The 20,932-nt window shown below is 36.6% G+C and overlaps 1 protein-coding gene across 1 annotated transcript in view; it reads left to right on the forward strand.

The window, feature by feature from the left end:
- Positions 1-20,932, forward strand: part of KCNH7 (potassium voltage-gated channel subfamily H member 7) — a 141,312-nt gene that overhangs the window by 108,166 nt on the left and 12,214 nt on the right. Inside the window, exons 7-10 of the mRNA XM_049615587.1 lie at positions 1,929-2,181; positions 5,127-5,332; positions 7,874-7,973; positions 16,829-17,080. Of these exons, the coding sequence (XP_049471544.1) occupies positions 1,929-2,181; positions 5,127-5,332; positions 7,874-7,973; positions 16,829-17,080 (811 nt within the window). The remainder of the gene's footprint in view (positions 1-1,928; positions 2,182-5,126; positions 5,333-7,873; positions 7,974-16,828; positions 17,081-20,932) is intronic.

Raw genomic sequence — 20,932 nt, forward strand, 5'->3', positions numbered from 1 at the left:
TAACACCTCCAAATAAAGTGGTCCCATTTCAGAAAACAGTATACAAACATCACTCAATTCTAGTCTGGCATAACTTGCCAAAGAATCCCATGTAGGAGGGACCGGTGATGTACCAGAGGGTTGGCTCTAGGAGAGGAGCTGGGTTGTGTAGGATCTGACAAAGAGTGCAGAAAAACCCACTAGCCTCCCAAAGCAAAAATGGGCAAAGACTAGGCAAGTTATCATTTTGGAGAGGTCTTCCGTCCATGTAGGAAATCTGGCAGAAGTCCAGTCGTGTAGACAAAGTCTGAAAGGGAGAGTTAAGAACAGAGGTTCAGATGAGTGCCCAGGAACTCAGAGGAGGGCTCATTTCTTTCAGGTCTGAGCCAGGTAATACAGAAACTTCGGGACAAATGTCTGAATTCCTACAGATATTTGGAGCTGGGTAAGCGGTATCTAGCAATTGGCACACTATGCATTGGTAACTTACAGCAATTTTCAAAATTGTAAAAGCTCTTATTCTCTGGCAAAGAAACACAGATAGATCAAGTGACTTGCACAAGTGTCAACCTGTGGCAAATTCATGACCAGAACTCATGTTCTGTGAGTTGTCTTCTAAAACACCCTTGACCCATTTCTATGGGTGACGTTACCATGAAGGAAACAAGATTGCAGATAGTGGCTGCCATGTTTTAGGTCTCTCATTGATCCGTTTGTATGATACCACAATTGGTCTGACCAATTGCATCACACAGTGGTCCTACAGATGCAGTAGACCTGTGGCTGCTTTAACATGTAAAATAGAAATAAGTGTAAGGTAACTCAAATATGATCTAAGTTGAAGTTCTCCTATGGACCATATACATTTCAATTATCTGTACAAATGATTCATGATTATTTTTAGCTTTATCGGACAGCAATAGCAAGGTTGACCCAAAGGTTAGGAAATCCTAAAATTGCATTATTAGGTACTATGTGCTGCCTCCTCCCTCTACTCCAAAGCATATTTAAATGGATTTATTTTTAATGACAGAGGAAAGTCAACATGAGAATTAAAATCTAGATACGACACCCAAGATAACTAAGACACACAAAGAGAAGTAAGAGTTGAGTGTCTTTGGCCCATATCCTGGGGATTTTTATAAAATAATATTCAATTTTATTCCGTTTAAACTGAGTAGCACTTGTCACAAGTTATTATTTAATTTCTTCTACAAGTTTTAAATCAGTTACTGAATAAGTTGTCAAAACTACTAGTAGTGCTGTTAGAAGCTTTATGTTTGCATCGTAAACTCTGGCACGATTTCCATTTCTGAAAACAGAACTATACTTTTAAAGTATGTTTGCTGTTATCCTTCCCTTTCTCTATTTTCAGTGCTTATCAAAATATTTAGTATTAATAGTGTGCATATGAAACATAAATATTCCACGTACTGTTAGCTAAGAGCACTCTCTTGTATATGACATTTACAAATGCCATGGCTATTTCAGGATCATTATTTTTACTAATTATAATTAAAATGTATACCAGAGATAGCAATCCAAATTGACTTGAGATTCCTTCAAAAGGTTGTCTTCCTAGCTGTACCGCCTCTCATTAGTTATGTCTTATTAATTGTCACATTGCATTATATATGTGCACAGTATGATGCTACCTCACATAATTCAGGGAATGAGAAGCAGTGTGAAACATCGGCATCACATTTTAATGAGACAGCATTTGTGTTGAGTCTGAATGCCTGCAGTTAATTCAGAGAACAAGTATTTGAGTTAAAATTCTGACATGTTTAGCAAACCAAGTATTCATTAAGGTTGGCAAGGTAGAAGCATTGTAAGAACTCGTGTGACAATGACTACACCTGCAGTTCTGGGAGCAAGAAATATACTTTATTTCAAGTGGATGTACCCTGTGCACTGGTAGTATGAAACTCTTTATGTTTTTTCTTCAGGTCCTAAAGGGTTTCCCAGAATGTTTACAAGCTGATATTTGTCTACACCTCAACCAGACTTTGCTGCAAAACTGCAAAGCCTTTCGGGGGGCAAGTAAAGGTTGCCTTAGAGCTTTGGCAATGAAGTTCAAGACCACCCATGCACCTCCAGGAGACACCCTGGTTCACTGTGGGGATGTTCTCACTGCACTTTATTTCTTATCCAGAGGCTCCATCGAAATCCTCAAAGATGACATTGTGGTAGCTATTCTGGGTGAGTGTTTTAGAACTGGATGGTGACAGATTCAGTTGTTAGCTGGTGCATTGTGTATTTTAAAATGATAGAAAAAAAGGATTGATCTGGTTTTTTATGAGTACTATTTAAGACTGATAGTAATTTTAAAGCTTTATTTAAAATTCAATTCAAATCAAATTGACCTTGCAGAAAATACGTTTTCTTGACTATCTCACTTTTCCTCCAATGTGTAAACACTTCCATGACTCTCTTTAGTTCTTGGAAGCTACTTAAACATCAGAACCCAAATGTATGAAAATAGTCAGCATTTTGCTTTTCATGTTGGAGGGCCTTGGATTCATTTCGGATCCCTTAACACCTTAAATAAAATGTGTCCATTGTGGGTTACTTGCTAGCATGTGCCAATGCCTTGTCATGAACTGTGTCTATGTATTGATAGGTTCCATCTATATGCTCTGCACTTTTACTTGCTGTGTCCCACCAAATGGAATTATATAGTCCTTACCTGTGAACTATGACCTATGAACTATGAGTTATGAACTTAGCATCCAGGGATAAAGGTGTTGAGGAAATTAAAATTACCAGTTAATTAAACTGGTTTGGGTGCAAAAGAATGTCCGTCTGTCCAATCTGTGTCTTCAAAAGCAAATTTAGTCAGTGTGAACTTGTAGGATTTCTTTGGACTGTTAGAAGAGTGGGGAAGAGGAAGGAAGCAGAGAGAAAGGAGATCAGTGTTTCGTCCCTAACACCCAGCCAGCAGCCTTAAGACTCAGTCTCCCTGAGGGAACATCCGCTCCCAATGTTTGTGAACATTTGCACTTTTTTGTTTTCCTGTGGATTAAATCCAGGTCCATTTAGATAATGAACATGTAATTCAATGACTTCCTTTCACTAGATTCTTGATGTCAACATCCAAAAGGACAGGATGTTGTCTGTCTTCTCTGCTGCCTAGTAGGACCAGAGTATGGCCTAGCACAGGACAAAGAAATTTGAGTGATTCCTATATATTTTGATCATTTTATTTTAATGACGGTTTTTTAAAATCCCATATTGACAAGATGCATAAGGCAAAGAATAAAAACATAAATCAGGTAGTGGCTACATAGTAAATTGGATTTTCACCACATTCGGCCTTGACAGTTTGCTCTGTATGTTGCCAGGGAAGAAGCATGCTTCAGTGCTTTCCTGATCTTAGAATGAGCCTGCCCCACCTTCTACAGGGAGGTAACAAGACTTCTTGCTTTATAAAACAGTAATTTTAGAGTGTAGTTAAGCAGTACACGCTGACTGGCTTAGTTTTTGCTCATTTTTACAGTCGTGTAAACTAATTAAGATGCAAAGCCCATGCTGAATTTAGTTGAGAGCTTTTCTTTGACAATATCTATACTAAAGTATTAAAACTATAAAGAATTTCAAGAGATTCTTTTCTTCTGTCCCCATTTCCATGTAAATCTGCACCTAAAATCCTCACAAATTATCATTCTTCAATCCATTTTGAAGCTAAGTATTTATTTAAAACAAAGTTAATATATTCTCTCCCATATCAGTTTCTGTCATAGAGATGTGCTCTCTGATTTCTACCCATTAAATTCACATTTAAAATAAGAACATTATAGCATTTTTTGACTGGTTAGAATTTTATCATTTAAAAGCCTTTGATAGTTTCTATAGTTGGGTATATATAAGCTTGTCTGTCAAAAAATAACTTAACAGATCCAAAAAGTTTTTTCTAAATCTGAAAAGAAGCTTCAGGATATATATAAGAAAGTACCATTTTACACTGATGATCTTTAAAAGATGTATGATAGATAATTTATTGGTAGTTATTAAGCATTTATTTCACAGCTATAATTTTTAAGTGTCTTGACATTCAGAGACAGAAAAACCTAAATGGCCATGACATTCAGGTAAAATATTGGGAGGAGATAAACATATCAAGTGTGAAAAAGTTTTGACTGGAGTCAGAATGCATGGGATTTAAACATGGCTACTCTCTCCCTCCCTTCACCCAACTAAGTAGGTGACCTTGGTCTAATCAGTTTACCTCTTCAATCTTCTTTTCATAGTCATAGTATTTAAATAATAGAGAGTAACTTCCTTATGAAGTTATTTTAGGGATTGAATGAGATAATTCACCTACGCATTTGACACAGTGCCTGGCACCTACTTAATTCTTAATAAGCATTTGTTGTTGCTGTCATCATCCTCAGTATTAAACAAAGCCTGGAAAAGTAGGTGGCATGTGGCCAGGGAGAGGGGATGAGGAGAACCCATCAGAAGCCAGACACTGAGATAATCCCAGGTTTGGCAAGAAAGCAAGGAGGACACACTTTTAGAGTAAAGGCCATTTGGTAAAGAGCAAGACTATAAATAAAGCTAGATATATTCAATAATTGGACAGAGTCATTACGGGCAAATCTGAAAGTGGTTAGTAAAGGAAACAGGGTATGTTCAAATTATACCCCTAGTCCTCTAAGTGTTGAAAGTGTGCCACTATACCCCCATGTTTGCCATCACCCCTGGAGACCATCCTGAGATAGAAAGTTTGTGAATCTGACTCACTGCTGCCTTTCTCATATTCCTGGATTGACAAAATTGGACCACACCTACTGGATGGCAACACCCTTTTCTAGCCATGTAAGACATAGCAGACTAAAGCCACGTTGCTACATTTCTAGGCATGTAGCCAAAAAATCAAAACATGGAAATAATAGTCATTATATCAGGACCAGTAGGTTAAGAGGTAAAATACCACTCAGCAAACAAACATGACTGAGGCAATCAGTAGGAGGTACTGGAATTTTGAGGCTCTAGTGTCTGTTGGCCAGGGGATCTTCCATTTGAATTCCTTGGCCCATGGATTGGTCACTGGTCCCCTTGTATTTTTAGAAAGAAAGCATTAAGTTCACATTCCTTTTACCTCCTTTATTTATTTATTTATTTATTTATTTATTTATTTTTAGGGAAAAACGATATATTTGGAGAAATGGTTCATCTTTATGCCAAACCTGGAAAGTCTAATGCAGATGTAAGAGCTCTCACGTACTGTGACTTGCATAAGATCCAGAGAGAAGACTTGTTAGAGGTTTTGGATATGTATCCCGAGTTTTCCGACCACTTTCTCACAAACTTAGAGTTGACTTTTAACCTAAGGCATGAGAGTGCAAAGGTATATGTTAATGGTTTACTTATTTTTGGATTTATGACATTTTATTTTATTCTTGGATTGCCAAAATTCTTCTGCAATATCAAGCAAAATATAGCAAAACTTTACCAACTCTGAATATTTGGATACCAACTCTTAATTTTGGAATTTCTAAATTATAGGGAAGGAATTCTGTCTAATTACTTTCAAATATATTGAATAACTTCAAGGAGGTCAATTAAATTTGACCTTTCAGAAACACTTAGGTGACATACTTGATTTAAAATAGCCTTGGTTTATATTGAGTGTGCCAATTATTTGTAAGAAATGAATGATCTTAGGCTATTTAAGTCCCCTAGAAGAGCTTATTTTACACAAGAGTTAGAATATTCTCCAAGCTATTATTTATACCACACATGGGTTAGCAATGTCTTTTCAATAAAAATGAAACATTTAAACTCACTCAAGTTTAGGTCCATATTTCACACAATTTCCAAATCACAGAAATATAAATGAATCAGGCTTAAACCTGAGTCAAAATTAGTGCTATAGAATGAATAGCATATGGTCTAGTAGAAATAATATTTTAAATGATTCTACACATAATTTAACCTTGAGTGAATTTTAAGAGTGTAGCCTTTGTCTCTTTCACTCTCTACTACTATTAAAAATGTGTCTTTATGACATCACTATGCTAAGAATACAGAATTGCAGTCTACAATTTATTACTAGTTTATTCCTCCTTCTTTCCTCCCCAAAACCCCATCACCTCAGCTCTGATTCTAAATAGCTTTTTGCCAGAAATCAAACATTGGGGCTTTTGAAACTTCTGGGGTTTTTTTTTTTTTGTTTTGTTTTTTTGGGTTTTTTTCTTGCATTTTTTTTGTTTGTTTATTTTTTTTCTTTTTGTTAATGCTAACTAGTATACTCTCTGGAAGGAAAAAATCCTCAAGTCAATAGTTAGGTAAAAGGGAGTAGATTTAATTCTCCCCGGAATTAGTCATTCCCAGGTACTGTGAGAGACTTAAAGAGGATAAACTTGTAAGGTCACCAGGGTACCATTTCATAATCTGAAGCACCAGCTCATATAATAGCTTCTTTTCAAAACACTGAAGTTGAAAAATATCTAGGTGATAAGAGATTCAAGTTATCAAGAGCATATATTTTTTATAATGGTTTGAATTCAGTACTTTATTAAAATCTGTTTAATGTCACCAACCTCATTCTGATTTTGCCTTGATGAACAACAAGATAACTTCATTTATTTATTTATTTATTTATTTATTTATTTATTTTTGTATTTGAGAGAGACAGAGAGAGAGAGAGAACACAAGTAGGGGAGAGGGGCAGAGGGAGGGAGAGAGCATCTTAAGCAGACTCCACACTCAGTGTGGAGCCCAACATGGAGCTTGATCTCATGAGATCATAACCTGAGTCAAAATCAAGAGTTGGACGCTTAAGGGACTGAGCCACCCAGGCTCCCCAGATAACTTCTTCACATAAAAAGTTTAGGTAGCAACCAGGGGAGCCCGGATGGCTCAGTGGGTTGAGCATTCGACTTTTGATCTCTGCTCAGGTCATGATCTTTCGGTTCATGAGTTTGAGCCCCATGTTGGGCTCTGTGCTGACAGTGTGTAGCCTGCTTGGGCTTCTCTCTCTCTCTCTCTCTCTCTCTCTCTCTCTGCTCCTTGCACATGTGTACTTTCTTTCTCTCTCTCAAAATAAACATTAAAAAAAAGTTTAAGCAGCAAACAAATAAAATAGGAACTTCCATTTGTTTTATTTATTTGGGAGCTTCCATTTTTATTACAGAAATGATCATAATTTCCAGAAGGGGAGGAAGGAGAAATAATAAATAGCTCAAAATAAGAAAATGCTTACAGCATAGTGTTCATTGAACTTAACTTTATATTTATTGTTGTGAAATTTAACTTTGTAATCATTACCATGTATTTAAACATCATAGCTAATTATAATTAGCTTATACTTTTTTCCCTGCTGTAATACAGATTCTGAATTTTTTTTTAACATTTATTTATTTTTGAGAGAGTGTGTGCACAAGCAAGGGAGGGGCAGGGAGAGAGGGGGACAGAGGATCTGAAACAGGCTCTGTGCTGACAGCAGAGAGCCTGATGCAGGACTCAGACTCATGAACCGTGAGATCATGACCTGAGCCAAAGTCAGGTGCTTAACCAACTGAGCCACCCAGGAGCCCCCTGCAATTTTTTTAATTATTATTTTTATTTTAACTTTACCAAGTTACATAAAATACATTCTACATGAAGAAATATGTTGTCTCTAAATGTTGACATTATTCCTAAACATTTCTGATAAATAACTTATACAACTATGATTTCCCCATCAGATGGTGAAACTACTTGAATTATTCTATTAGTCCATTTTATAATTTAGAGACAACTGGGAAACAAAATATTGTAGCTATTTGCCTGCAATCTAATAGTTAAGTCTCAAAGTGGTTGAAATGATATGAAACAGTAGAGAAGTTACTGATAATATGTTCAAATTGAATAATCTTCCATTTTATCTTCATGTCCATTAACAAAGGCTGATCTCTTACTACGATCACAGTCTGTGAATGATTCTGAAGGAGACAACTGTAAGCTACGAAGAAGGAAATTTTCATTTGATAGTGAAGGAGACAAAGGTAATTCATTCTATTTCTAAAATTTAAACGTAAAGCATGTGGTGATTAGCTCCTCTTACTAAATGCCCATTTACTACTGACTTCATGGGTAAGTTTCATTTGGATTTTAGAAAGGCAAATCCTTTGCTGTTCTCAGTAGCTAATAATGTGTTTTCTGATTGATAGTTATCAATGATGTCATTCAGCAAAGCTATCTGATATCTACAGGGACATCACAGATAGAGATATAGAGGAGGTTGGTTAAAAAAGAAAAAGAGAAAAAAAAGACCAGTTAATAGCAGATGAATAACTACACTCAAAGTCTTGAACAGAGTGTTCTGGAAGAAGGACCCTTGTGACAGCCAGAGTGCTAAACCCTCTCACAGGCGTGTGTGACATGGATGAAGACTGTATTTGTTAGGTCTCTTCATCCTTACACCCTCTGAAGGGTTACACCCTACTCGTCTCTGGGTTTTTCTGCCCTTCTAACTATTCTTTATGTTTCACTCATGTATTCAAAAAATATTTAACATTTCACATTTTTAAAGAACTACTCAATTTCTGAGAAACTAATTGTGTAAAACAGCCCTTACCCTTCCTAGGAAGAGAGATGGCACATACCTTTTATAAATCTGAATAAAAACAGCAGGTGCTGTAACAGAATAACCTCGATGGAAACCCAGATGAAGGTATATTTAATTGTGCGTGGGCAGATGAGTGAAGGCTTTTCTGGAGAAGCATCTACACTTTTCCCATGCTGATCCAATAAGTGTTCTATTCTTCACCTTATTTGGCTCTCATTAAAACAAGTCCCCTCTTTTTCTTGAATAATATTCTCTTGGCATCTGTGTTACTGCACTCTTCCTATTTTCCTTCTATGCTCAGTAATTCCCTGAGGAGAATTACAGGATCATTATCTTCTAAACCAGTTATTAGTTATTAGATTTTCTCAAGGTGTGGCCCTAGCTCTTCTTCTCTTCTCATTCTATACGAACTCTTTCCTAGGTGATCTCATTTATATTGAGTTTATTTATATTCTCACATAAGAGATGTGAATATTCACATTGTAATCCCAGACCATCTGAGCTTCAATCTCATATATCCAACTGCCTATTAAACCATCGAATTGTGGGATACCTGGGTGGCTCAGTCTGTTAAGTATCTGACTTCGACTCAGGTCATGATCTCATAATTGGTGGGTTCGAGCTTCGTGTCAGGCTCTGTGCTTGTCAGCACAGAATCCAGCTCAGAATCCAGAGCCTGCTTTGGATTCTGTGTCTCTCTCACTCTCCCTCTGCCTTTCCCTTGCTTGCACTCTGTCTCTCAAAAATAAACATTAAAAAAAATTAAAAAAACAAAAAAAAACAAAAAAAAACCACTGGCTTGAAATCTCAAAGGCAGCCCAAACTGAACATTCCCTAAATTGAACTCATCATGGCCCTCTGGAAACCTCTCTCCATCATTTACCAGATCTCTAAATGGAACCACAACCCAATCAATTGCACTAATCCAATATCTATCTAGGAGGTGACTTTCTCTCAACCTCTCCATCAATTCTTGTTATTGTTTCTCCACTACATGTTCATTTAGTTTTCTTTTCTTTTTTAATTTTTTTTAATGTTTATTTATTTTTGAGAGAGAGAGGCGGAGTGCGAGCAGGGGAGGGACAGAGAGGGAGAGGGAGACACAGAACCCGAAGCAGGCTCCAGGCTCTGCGTTGTCAGCACAGAGCCCAACGCGGGGCTCCAACCCACAAACTGCAAGGTCACGACCTGAGCCGAAGTCAGACACCCAACGACTGAGCCACCCAGGTGCCCTACATGTTCGTTTAGTTTTCAAATGAGGTCCCTTTGGTTTACTTCTCTCCACCTTCTTAGCCACAACTCTGGGCCAAGCTACCATAATCTGTCACCTGGCATACTGAAACAGCATCCCAACTCACCTCCCCAGATCTAACTTGCCCCTCTCTTATCTATTTTCTGGACCACTTGTGATTTTTTTTTCTAAATGCAGTTGTGTTTATGTCATGCCCATATTTAAAGCCCTCTAAGGACTTCCCCTTCCCTCAACAACCCTAATCTGGCTTTCTCCCAGCAGCTCATCTACTTTGCAGCATTAATTCCAGTTGTACTTCTATGGCCATTGGCATCATTATTTAATTGATGCTATCTGTCCCTAGATTATAAACTCTATAAAGGTGGGAAATATTTAGTCACCTATAACTTCAGTGTTTGTCTCACAGCAGGTATTCAGCAAATACTTGTTGAAAGAGTGAATTAATAATGAAATAGAATTTGAGCATCTTCCTTTTGATTCTCTTCTTTTGCCTTCATCCAAGTTCTTTCCTTGGCCCTTTTCTCTCTGAATTCTTTCCCTTGGGAAGCTTGTCTACTAGCTTCAACACTCACTACACTTTGAGTAAACTTCACTTCCCCCTCTTCCATGTAAATCATGTGTCTTTTTGCTTCTACCATTCCCTTAATCAGAAGTTACCTCCCTATCCTCAAGCATAGGCACATGCAACCACACCACTGTTTTCATCCACCATCCAAAATTACCTTTTTTTTTTTTAGTCATGGTTAATCTCCAATGATATATTCAACATGAACTCTCTCTCTCTCTCTCTCTCTCTCTCTCTCTCTCTCTCTCTCTTTTAGAGAGATGTAATTGGTTTTATAAGCAATTCGTGAATTCGGCAGCATCTATCTAACAAGTAGAGAGATGTTCCCCAACATGAACTCTTTCTTGATTTGCCCAAATATATAGATTTTATTCTTTTTATGAATTCCTGTGCCAGTTTCCTTTGGTGATATTGTCAAAATATGCCCTGCACAGTGGTTAATGCTTATTGTCTTTTTTCTCTACAAAAATGTAGATTCCTTTAACAAAGAATGGTTGATACATATTTGCTTAACTGGGCTAATTGTTGAGTCCTCTAGCTGATCGCAGAACAATAAGCCACTCAGATAGGTGCTAATTTATTTCTGCAGTGTCTTTCATTATTCTCTTGGTAACTTTTTCTAAAATCAGCACGATTACTGTCAAGCTGTTTTTCTGTAGGCTTAACCAAAATCCCTTATCCTGGTGTTAATCTCTTATTTTTATCTCTCTGGAGATGAAGAAAACTTGAAAATGTGTCTATATAATATGTTCCCCATACAGTTGAAGATTTATTAAATCTCCTTTCAATCTTGTTTAGTTTCCTCAGTCTCAAGTTAAATAATCTGTTTTTATCTCCTGATAAGGCCCTCAGAGCGTGTCACAATATATATTGTGTTCATGCAACTAGACTTTTCTATTAATTCTGGAAACTTTTCCTTTAATCACAGTCTTAATCTATGAGACTTAGTTTATATGAAGTGTAGATAGTAAGGGATATGCCTGCCTGCCTGCCTGCCTCTCTTTGAAATTTCCTGGTGTGTCAGTGAGTAAGCATGATTTGGGCAATGAGAAAACACAAATTAACTCCGGTTATACACAGCTTGAGAACCGATTCTAGACTTTAGCACTAGTCTTTAAGACTCCATAGCACTACAGCAAGTATAAAATTTGCTGAAAGCAATTTAGTCCCCATGGACTCAATTTAATGTTCCACAAATGAGTGGCCACTTAATTGATACGTATCTTGGTGTAGAATTAATGTGTAAGAGATAAACACATACACTAGTATGAAGAACGGGGAACTTTTAGAAAATTATTGACGCTAAATACTGTGGAAGTACATCAACTAAAAGCTGCCCATGAAATGCATCGATTATTTACTGCTTGTGTGAAACATAGACACCCAAGAGCGCCGATGATTGTGAATCACTCAGCAGAGGCACCAAGAACCAAACAGAAGAACACAAAGCTGAGCACTGGGGATAGAGAGAGAGGCTGAGTCCTACAGTGCCATCCACTATCTACTTAAGACACCAGAACTCTTCAGGCTTCAATCCTTACCGCGCCCTACCCCTTACAATCATGACAACTACATGTTGTTAAGGAGCTTACATTCAAAAAGATATATTTAAGAGATGCCTGAGTGACTCCGTCAGTTAAGCATCCTACTTTGGCTCAGGTCATGATCTCGCAGTTCACAAGTTCAAGCCCCGTGCCGTCGGGCTCTGTGCTGACAGCTCAGAGCCTGGAGCCTGCTTCAGATTCTGTGTCTCCATCTTTCTTTGCCCCTTCCCTGCATGTGCTCTCTCTCTCTTTCTCTCTCTCTCTCAAAAATAAGTAAACATTAAAAATAGTAAAGAAAGAAAGAAAGAAAGAGAAAGAAAGAAAGAAAGAAAGAATATTTAAAAAGAAAACGTATATAGAATCTCTGGCAAGTTGACTTGAACAAAATAGAGGCTAGACATTTTGGACTTATCTCTTAGAATTAATGTGTTAATAAATGTGCTTGTCCTCATGAGCTTCACATTTCTTCTGATGAAATAAACCTACTTCTCAACAAGAGAGAGTTGTTAGTTTAGGCGTGAGTTTCAGAATATCTAGTGGGGTTTTTTTGGGTTTTTTTTTTTTGTAATCTTCAAGTAGTTCTCTTTCTTTCATGAAATTCTGGATTGGAGGTGCCCTGGAACCCCCCAACTTAATTAAGGTCATTGTAGGAAGAGGCCCTACAGTTCCTGAAATGGAAATAAAGTCATTGTTACAGAAAGTGAAGAAGAAAAATGATGCTTTAGTGACCTATTTAGTGGCCTTTATTAAGGACTTGTTAAGATGGTTGGACAGAACAGAAGTAAATGAGGTATAGTCATTTGGAACATGCTAAAAAATTGTCTGGATTAAAGTAGTTTCCAGAGTTAAGTTCTGCTTACTTCAAGGTATGGCGCTATGATTCATTGGGTGATGGGAATAATAATCAAGATTTTATGTTGTGTTTATTTTGTAAAATACATAGTCTATAAGTACAATAGCATGTGTAATAGCACATGAGATATGCACATACACACTCACACCCATGTATGTTTTAACCGACAAGGTTTTTGTGACTAAATATTTGGAATATTCTGCACAACTCTTCCTATGCACAGAATATGCAGTATCAAAGTGGTATAGTAGTATGAAAGTTATTGAAGTAAGTAGTAAATATATGCAGTTGAACTTATTTTTATGGAATAAAGGTGATTTGATTCTATTAAATTAAGCCTTAAATATGTTGGTGGTATACTTTGGCATCTTTTTGGAGTATCCCCTCCAATACGAACAGTAGTTAGCTTTTGTTATGCAGTTTAGTGATATATAAATGTGATTTGCTTATTTTAATTTTTAAGATAGCTTAAATGTTTTTTATCTTGCATTTGTATAGAAAAATGACACTAGTCCCCTTTCAACATTCCTTGAAGCTAGAGAGGAACTAAGGTATTTGAAATAAAATGAAAAAATTTATCTCAGACCTCAATTTTTCATGGAATAACTTTTTAAAATGCATCTAGCTGGAAAATGCTCAGCTTATTCCAAAACTGTTACCAATAGAAAATACAAAACTCGAATGCTGACAGGGCACATTAAATGCCTCCCTTTGACCAAAATTTGCACCTATTTGTCGGGTCTGATGAATAAAAATGGTCATTAATCTGAGATAAAGGCTCCATAAAAGATGGAGTGAGCACAAGCATTTGCTTCCAGATCGACAAGCAAAACTTTTTCTTTGTAAAATGGTGGGAACAGGAGCAAACATACAATCTCACTTCTAGCAAAGGGGAAAATGTAAAACTCCCTCAGCTTACTTCAGAGTACTATTTCTACATAGAATAAGAATAGCATTAAGAAAAAACTAGTATTAAGAAAAAACAGTATCTAATACTATTTAATATCTATCAAAGAATTCAGTTTAATTAGAAAAAAAAAACAGAAATGGAACAGTCCATCAAAATCTAGAGGTACCCAGAGGCTAATTATAATACATTTAGCCTAATTTCATGTATTCCTTCAACCAACCTCCAGCTTAACCCTGAGCAGTTTCCATTTTTAAGCTATAAATAAATTGTTTTTCAACTTTCATTTTATATGATAAAATGTGAAGTTTTGACTTGTCTAATAAGGAATAAGAAAATGTTGTTGCAGTTAGGTTGCATTCAAGAAACTTGTCCATGTGGCCTGTGTTCTAGGAAGCAGCTGGTTTATTATCCAATGGCAGTGAACCCAGAATAAATGTGGGGTAATTCTCCTTACATATTGGAAAAGTTCAAAGATACCTAACTCTTGCTTCTTCTCTCATGATTCTGCTTTTCCCTGGAATTTTTACTATAGGAGTTAGAGACCATGTATATAAGGTAATTTGTTCTGGGGCACCTGGGTGGCTCAGTTGGTTAAGCGTCAGAGTTCAGCTCAGGTCATGATCTCACAGTTCGTGGGTTTGAGCCCCATGTCAGGCTCTGTGCTAACACCTCAGAGCCTGGAGCCTGCTTCGGATTCTGTGTCTAAACTCTCTCTCTGTCCCTCCCCTGCTCACTCTCTCCCTCTCTCAAAATAAACATTAAAATTTTTTTTTAAAAATTTAAGTAATTTGTTCTGTTTTACAAGAGAACAAAATAATGATCCTTCCTTCACCACATGTCGCAAATACTTGTCCTGAGTTGAAATGAGCAAGTTAGAATTCAGTTAAAAAATATGATGAATTTGTGCCTAAGCATCCAAAATCAAGTCATAGTTAAACTAAGACCGAGGCCCAGATAGTAGGAAGGACAGAACATTTACCATCTGGGAGGATTTGAAAATCCACAGAGAACTCTTAAGACCTCTCAAGCCAAGAAGACAAAATGGTTGTGTAATTTGTGAGGTACTTTCATGACAAAGATCCATGTTAGCATTATCCATACTTAGATTGGAGGCATGAGAAGTGATGGTTAATTCAGTTTACCTTTGAATATCCTGGAAAAAGACTCCATGCAAGTGTTTTTTAAAAAGGCATTTTCAAGAAGATGAGAAGCCAAGCCAGAGTTGACTCAAATCCCACTGCTGCCCAAAACTGCACCTATCTGCTGTACAAGAAACTGATGCAATTCACTAAGCAAGTGTGAGGACAATTTAGAAAAGGAAAGCTTTTTTTTATTTTTTTTTTTTCTTTTTACTTTTTTTACTTTTTTTACTTTTTTTACTTTTACTAGCATACAATTGGAAACAATTATTATTTTTGAGGAATGAAATATGTTCATAAGATGGGGAATGTGGATCAAATTTTCAGGAGGGGAGAAGTTAAAACCAAAAAGAACAGAGGGTGAGATGACAATAATGAACTCTAGAAGTTTAAGAAGGGTCATGTCCGTGTCACTGGAGAGAAAAGAAAATGCTGATCTGAATATTTACAGGCAGTTAGATTAGAGCTTCAGTGGGGAAACGCGACACCGAGAAACCAATGCTGCCCACAGTGCTGGAAACCAGAACGATCTGTGATCTTCTCTGCTCAACGATGAAATCATTGAGCAAATGTGAAATCTTAAATTAAGCAGTCTGGTTTTGCCACATTTAACTTTAATTGACAGGACATAAACTAACTCCTTAATCACATCAAGTTGATTTTTAAACTCTATTCACTTTTTACCTTGGGCTGCTTTCTGTTTTCTCAGATTTTATTTTATTTTTTTTAAATTTTTTAAATGTTTGTATTTATTTTTGAGAGAGACAGAGACAGAGAGTGAGTGAGGAGGGGCAGAGAAAGAGAGGGAGACACAGAATCTGAAGCAGGCTCCAGGCTCTGAGCTGTTAGCACAGAGCCCGATGTGGGGCTCAAATCACGGTGAGATCATGACATGAGCCGAAGTCAGACGCTTAAGCGACTGAGCCACCCAGGCGTCCTGGTTTCTCAGATTTTAAATTATGATATATATATATTTTTTTTTTTAATAAAGGAAAATTCTATGTTTAATTTCTATGCCATATAAGAATTTTAAAGAATCATTGGTAGCTTATCTGGAGTGGCCTTAAATCAGTTCATTTGGCCTCTTCCATAAATAAGAGAGTAAGCAATCAGGCATTAAGTAGATGGGGACACCATCTTAACCATTTCTCTTGAAAATACTATACTTTCTGGAGTTGTGTTGGTTAGTTATTAGCCATAAGCAGATGGAGAATTATACTGTCTCCCCAGGACACTAATGGAAACAAGTTTCAGGATTTGTCTTTTTGAGCTTTTCCTGCTGAAATATGTTCTAACACAACCTTCAGGGCTAAAATTATCCTGACATTTCAGTATAATACAGCCAATATGCACTGCTGGTTTTAATGTAATTAGGTAAACTCACCTTAATTACTGTATTTAAGCTTTATATTCTTTGCAATATGCCACAAGACCAAACTACCTGGAATGTCAAGGCCTTTACATACATTGAACTAAGGTTGAAATTCATCCCTTCAGCCTTTGCTACGAGGAGGCTTCCTGTTTTGACCTTTGCCATGCGTGAATGGCTGCCACATGAGAGAGCATGAAGGCTAAAAACAAACAAGGTGCATAGTCGTGGTATTTTAGAATTGGGACATATTTTCCCTCCCTATTCCCTTTCGTTAAAGAGATAGTGCACCAGATTTTAAGAATACAAATGACCGTTGAGCATGTGTAAATAAGGTTATGTTATCATTTTTTTCTGAGATATAAACATTATTGCTATTGCAGATATTCTTTTAACTCTGAAACAAATTTGTGTATTTCACAAAGATACTCTAATGTCCTTTGAACTAAAAAAAATTCTCCTTAGGTAGCTACATTCTCAATGGGAAAAGGAGAATGAACATCCTTTCTGGTGGTTTTAAAGGAAATTCTATGTTAAAATTATTTAAAGGCCATAACTCTTAAAAAGGCAGTTTATGTATAGTTAGGCAGTATAATATGCATAGAGTCTCACATTTGATTATCTTCTATAAAATAATTTTTTTGATAGATTTTGGCAAAGGGAACAGTACAAATGGTCCCGAAGACTCTGTAGATACCATAAGACATTATCAGAGTTCCAAGAAACACTTTGAAGAGAAAAAAAGCAGATCTTCATCTTTCATCTCATCCATTGATGATGAACAAAAGCCTCTCTTCTCAGGAATAGTAGATTCTCCTCCAGGAATAGGGAAAGCAGCTGGACTCCATTTTGAAGAAACAGTCCCAACCTCAGGAAGAATTCACATAGATAAAAGAAGTCACTCTTGCAAAGGTAATCAAGTTTCTCAGGAGTCACGTTGTCTCCCTTTAGTGCTAATTGTAAAACAGTGGCTTTTCACAAATCAAGAACTGTACTGACACATGTTAATTTAATCTTTTACAACTTCATGAAATATTTGCAGAGTTCAGATCTCAGATCATCTACGAAGCATTTGTGCAATTCTGGAACAGTGTTAATTATTTCTAAACATTGATAGTGTAAGAGGTTTTTGTGGCAGTGAGCTTTAACATAATGTCACGTAGAACATTGTGGGAAGGTCAATTGTGCTTCTAAGAGAGAGGAGGGATTAATGGGTATTTTAAGAGAGCTAACCAGTTGATTCTTATATGTACCCTCTGTACCTATTCCTCACTTCCAAGCCAGCCATTTTATAGCATGAAAAGCCAATGCAGTAACGCTGTAATACATGCCAAGAAGAATTTGTTTATAGGGAATTTGAAGAAATGGGAGAAAATGCCCGTAAATAAAGTATGTGCTTTATCCAACTCATTTAAACACATTTGTTTAACATCTCTACCAGAAGGAATATGGGGGGGGGGGGGTTGTAGAAAATATGCATGAGATGGATAATAATGCTTAATTAATGTATGCAGATTTGGTTCTAAAGGATGGGAAACTTAGGAAAACTTGAGAACTATCACATGGAAGAACAAATAACTTAGCATAACAGGAGCTAGAGCTACAGAGGTGGTTAAATCTAACCTTTAAGTGGGTGCAAGAACAGGTGTTTGGGTCCCAACCTGGCTCTCTTTATTTCTTTGCTTTGTTCACTTGCCCCCTTTATGTCTTTGAATAAGTGACTTGACAGACCCCACTAAGGCTCAGCTTGCTCAGCTTTTTTTTTTTAAGTTCATGTATTTATTTTTGAAAGAGAGAGCAAGCAAGAGATAGAGAGGGAGAGAGAGAATCCCAAGCAGGCTCCGCACTGTCAGAGCAGAGCCAGATGTGGGGCTTGAACTCATGAGCCTTGAGATCATGACCTGAGCTAAAACCAAGAGTCAGATGCTTAACGGACTGAGCCACCCAAGCGCCCCAGCTTGCTCCTCTTTCAAATACAATAACATTTTCTAACCAACAATAGTTGATTGTAATTATTGAACAGGAGAACATGCATAAGTTACTTTCTCTGAAATAAAATCCCTAAATCAGTCTAGTATTGTCTCACAGGTTTTATTTCCTAACCTTTTAATTATTGAATGTATATATAAAATGCCTATACAAATAGAGCTATAAAAATGTAGAAATAAAGAATGCGTAGCCAAAAAAATCAAAAGAATGTAACAGAATTGAAGGAAAAATAGGATGCTCTTGGCCTGGCAGGATAGTAAAATTATGGCACCAGGTAAATAAATATTATGTATCATTGTCACCATTATTAGAAGTGACTATACCTAGCAACAATCGTTTCATTGAATTTTGGATGTTTAGGCTTTACATCTCTCCCTATCGTGTATCAAATCAGCTTTTGCCATGACCCTGTGTTGAAGTAAGCTAAGAATATATGCAAATGTTCTCTGGACAATTTAAAATCTTGATGAAGTGAATGAAAATAGTACCTCATTTATCACAATGGAAGAATGGAATATTCGATGTGATTACCAAATGTCCCATTTTAGTTATTTATGAAATCAGATTCTGGGAAGTGCTAAAAATAGGAAAAGGTTGTATCATCGAAGTCAGAAGTTCTGAAGAGCTCACTGAGCCATCTCTACTTCTCCAAAAGTCAGCATAATGTGGACTTGATTTTTTAAAAAGTACTTTCCATTGTTTTCTTCTTGAGTTGTAGCGTCTCAAGTGACAGGTCACTGAAGATATATTTGGGGGACTTTATTTGGCTTTATCATGACTCTTGCTGACAGTGAATTGTCATGCTCTTCAGCTTGTATTTTTCTTGGCCACGTCTTCCAATTATTTTTAATTAGCTATTTTACGTGCATAATAAAAAGTATTCTAACAAATAATCTTAATATCCCCAGATTTTTAATTTTCAGAAATGTACAATTCAATCCCTATTCAAGTCATAAATCATTACCTTGAATGGAAATACATAGCTAAATATTCATGCCAATTGAATAAAATAATTGATGGCCTATAGCATTGTGACACATGGTTAACCTGGTTAATTAATGTGATCAACTGATGGAGAATTCTAAAACTTCATTCACCACAAATTTTATTCCCTAATGATTTTTTTAAGGGGAAGTATTATGGAATGTTTGAGAATTTGAATAATACGTAGGATGTAGCTGTAACTGCTACAGTTTGAACTACTAAATCCCAGAAAATTTTAGTTTTATCATCAATAGGAAGTTCCATTTACTCACATTCCTGGTACTTACCATGCTGAATCCAACAGAAGAGCACCTTTTGGCAAAACTAAGAAGAAAAAAAGCAAATTAAGTGGACTCTAACCCTACTTAGATTGAGGCCAAAAGTTAACTCTAGAAATATCGTGTACCCAGAGCAAAGTGAAAGTTTACTTTCTGTTCATCCATTTCCAGAAATGCGTCTTGCAACTATAGCAACATTTTCCTAGGCAACCAAGTGCAGATTCTTTCTGAGCTATATTTAGAAAGTGTCTACAAGGACGTTCATTTTGATTAAGACCACTAACCAGGATTTCCCCTTTGAACTTTTTTTCTGTGTTACTGTTAAAACAAGCTAATCATGCATAGCCAGATTTTAATAAAAAAGTAAATTACAATTAAGGAAGCCTTTATCTGATAGTTTACACTTTATTCATTTCTGCTGAGAAGATAATCAGTTTTTTTCTTGAGCCGTAAAAATATATATATAATCATGCATAATTTATTGCATGCAATTCACCATTGTTATTTAAAAATCAATTTATTATACATGATTTGAGAATGAAAGAGCTGTTAAGCACAGGCAGAAATTCTATAAGCTCTCTTGGCACAAAACTTCTGAGCATAATATGTAACTTCCATCTTATCGATTCTTACTGTCTTCTGTAAAGATTCCTCCTAGCTGGCTAGCAGGTAGCTAGACAGAGACAAGGATTGGCATCCCCAAACCATTATATGTGTGCCCTAAATGTTGGACATTGCTGCTCCAAAATTGAAAAACTGGTGTACTAAGACATTATATTATTGTTTTTCCTTTTAAATAGAGTCACAATTCTGTGAATGGCAAATCATACTTTTCAATGAAAATCTGCTGATATATTATTACCCAAAACTTCAGCACTGTCATTTTTCTAGGTTCATTTTCCTTTTGTTGTGTTTGGTAAAATATCAAAAGAAATCATATACTGTCCCTTTAAAAGACAAAACAAAACACCAAAGATCTCATAGGCTAAGAAGCCTTAATCACAAAGAGCCATTCTGGAATGCTTATCAAGCTCTATGAGATCTGTTGCCCATTTCAAGAGAACAAGGAACCCCGACCTTCTATTTTTCTAATGCTGTCTTTGAAGATGCTGATTCCTGGGGTACCTGGGTGGCTCAGTTGGTTAAGCGGCCGCCTCGGCTCAGATCACGATCTTGCAGTTTGTGGGTTCGAGCCCCACGTCGGACTCTGTGCTGACAGCTTAGACCTACAGCCTGCTCCAGATTCTGTGTCTCCCTCTCTCTCTGCTTTTCCCCCACTCATGCTCTCTCTCAAAATTAAATAAACATTAAAAAAATTTTTTTGAAGCTGCTGCTTCCTTTGGTACAGTTTCACCCAAATGAGACAGCAATTGTAGGCCTCTCATTAGAGAAATTTCTGTGTATTCAATGATAAAGAGATAATGATAGAAAAAAAGCATGAAGAAAGAATACAGAGATCTTTCTGCTCCTTAAAGAGAGGGGATGCTTCTGAGCTATCTGACTGTACTTTTGG

This window comes from Panthera uncia, assembly GCF_023721935.1.
Source record: "Panthera uncia isolate 11264 chromosome C1 unlocalized genomic scaffold, Puncia_PCG_1.0 HiC_scaffold_3, whole genome shotgun sequence".
NCBI lineage: Eukaryota > Metazoa > Chordata > Mammalia > Carnivora > Felidae > Panthera > Panthera uncia.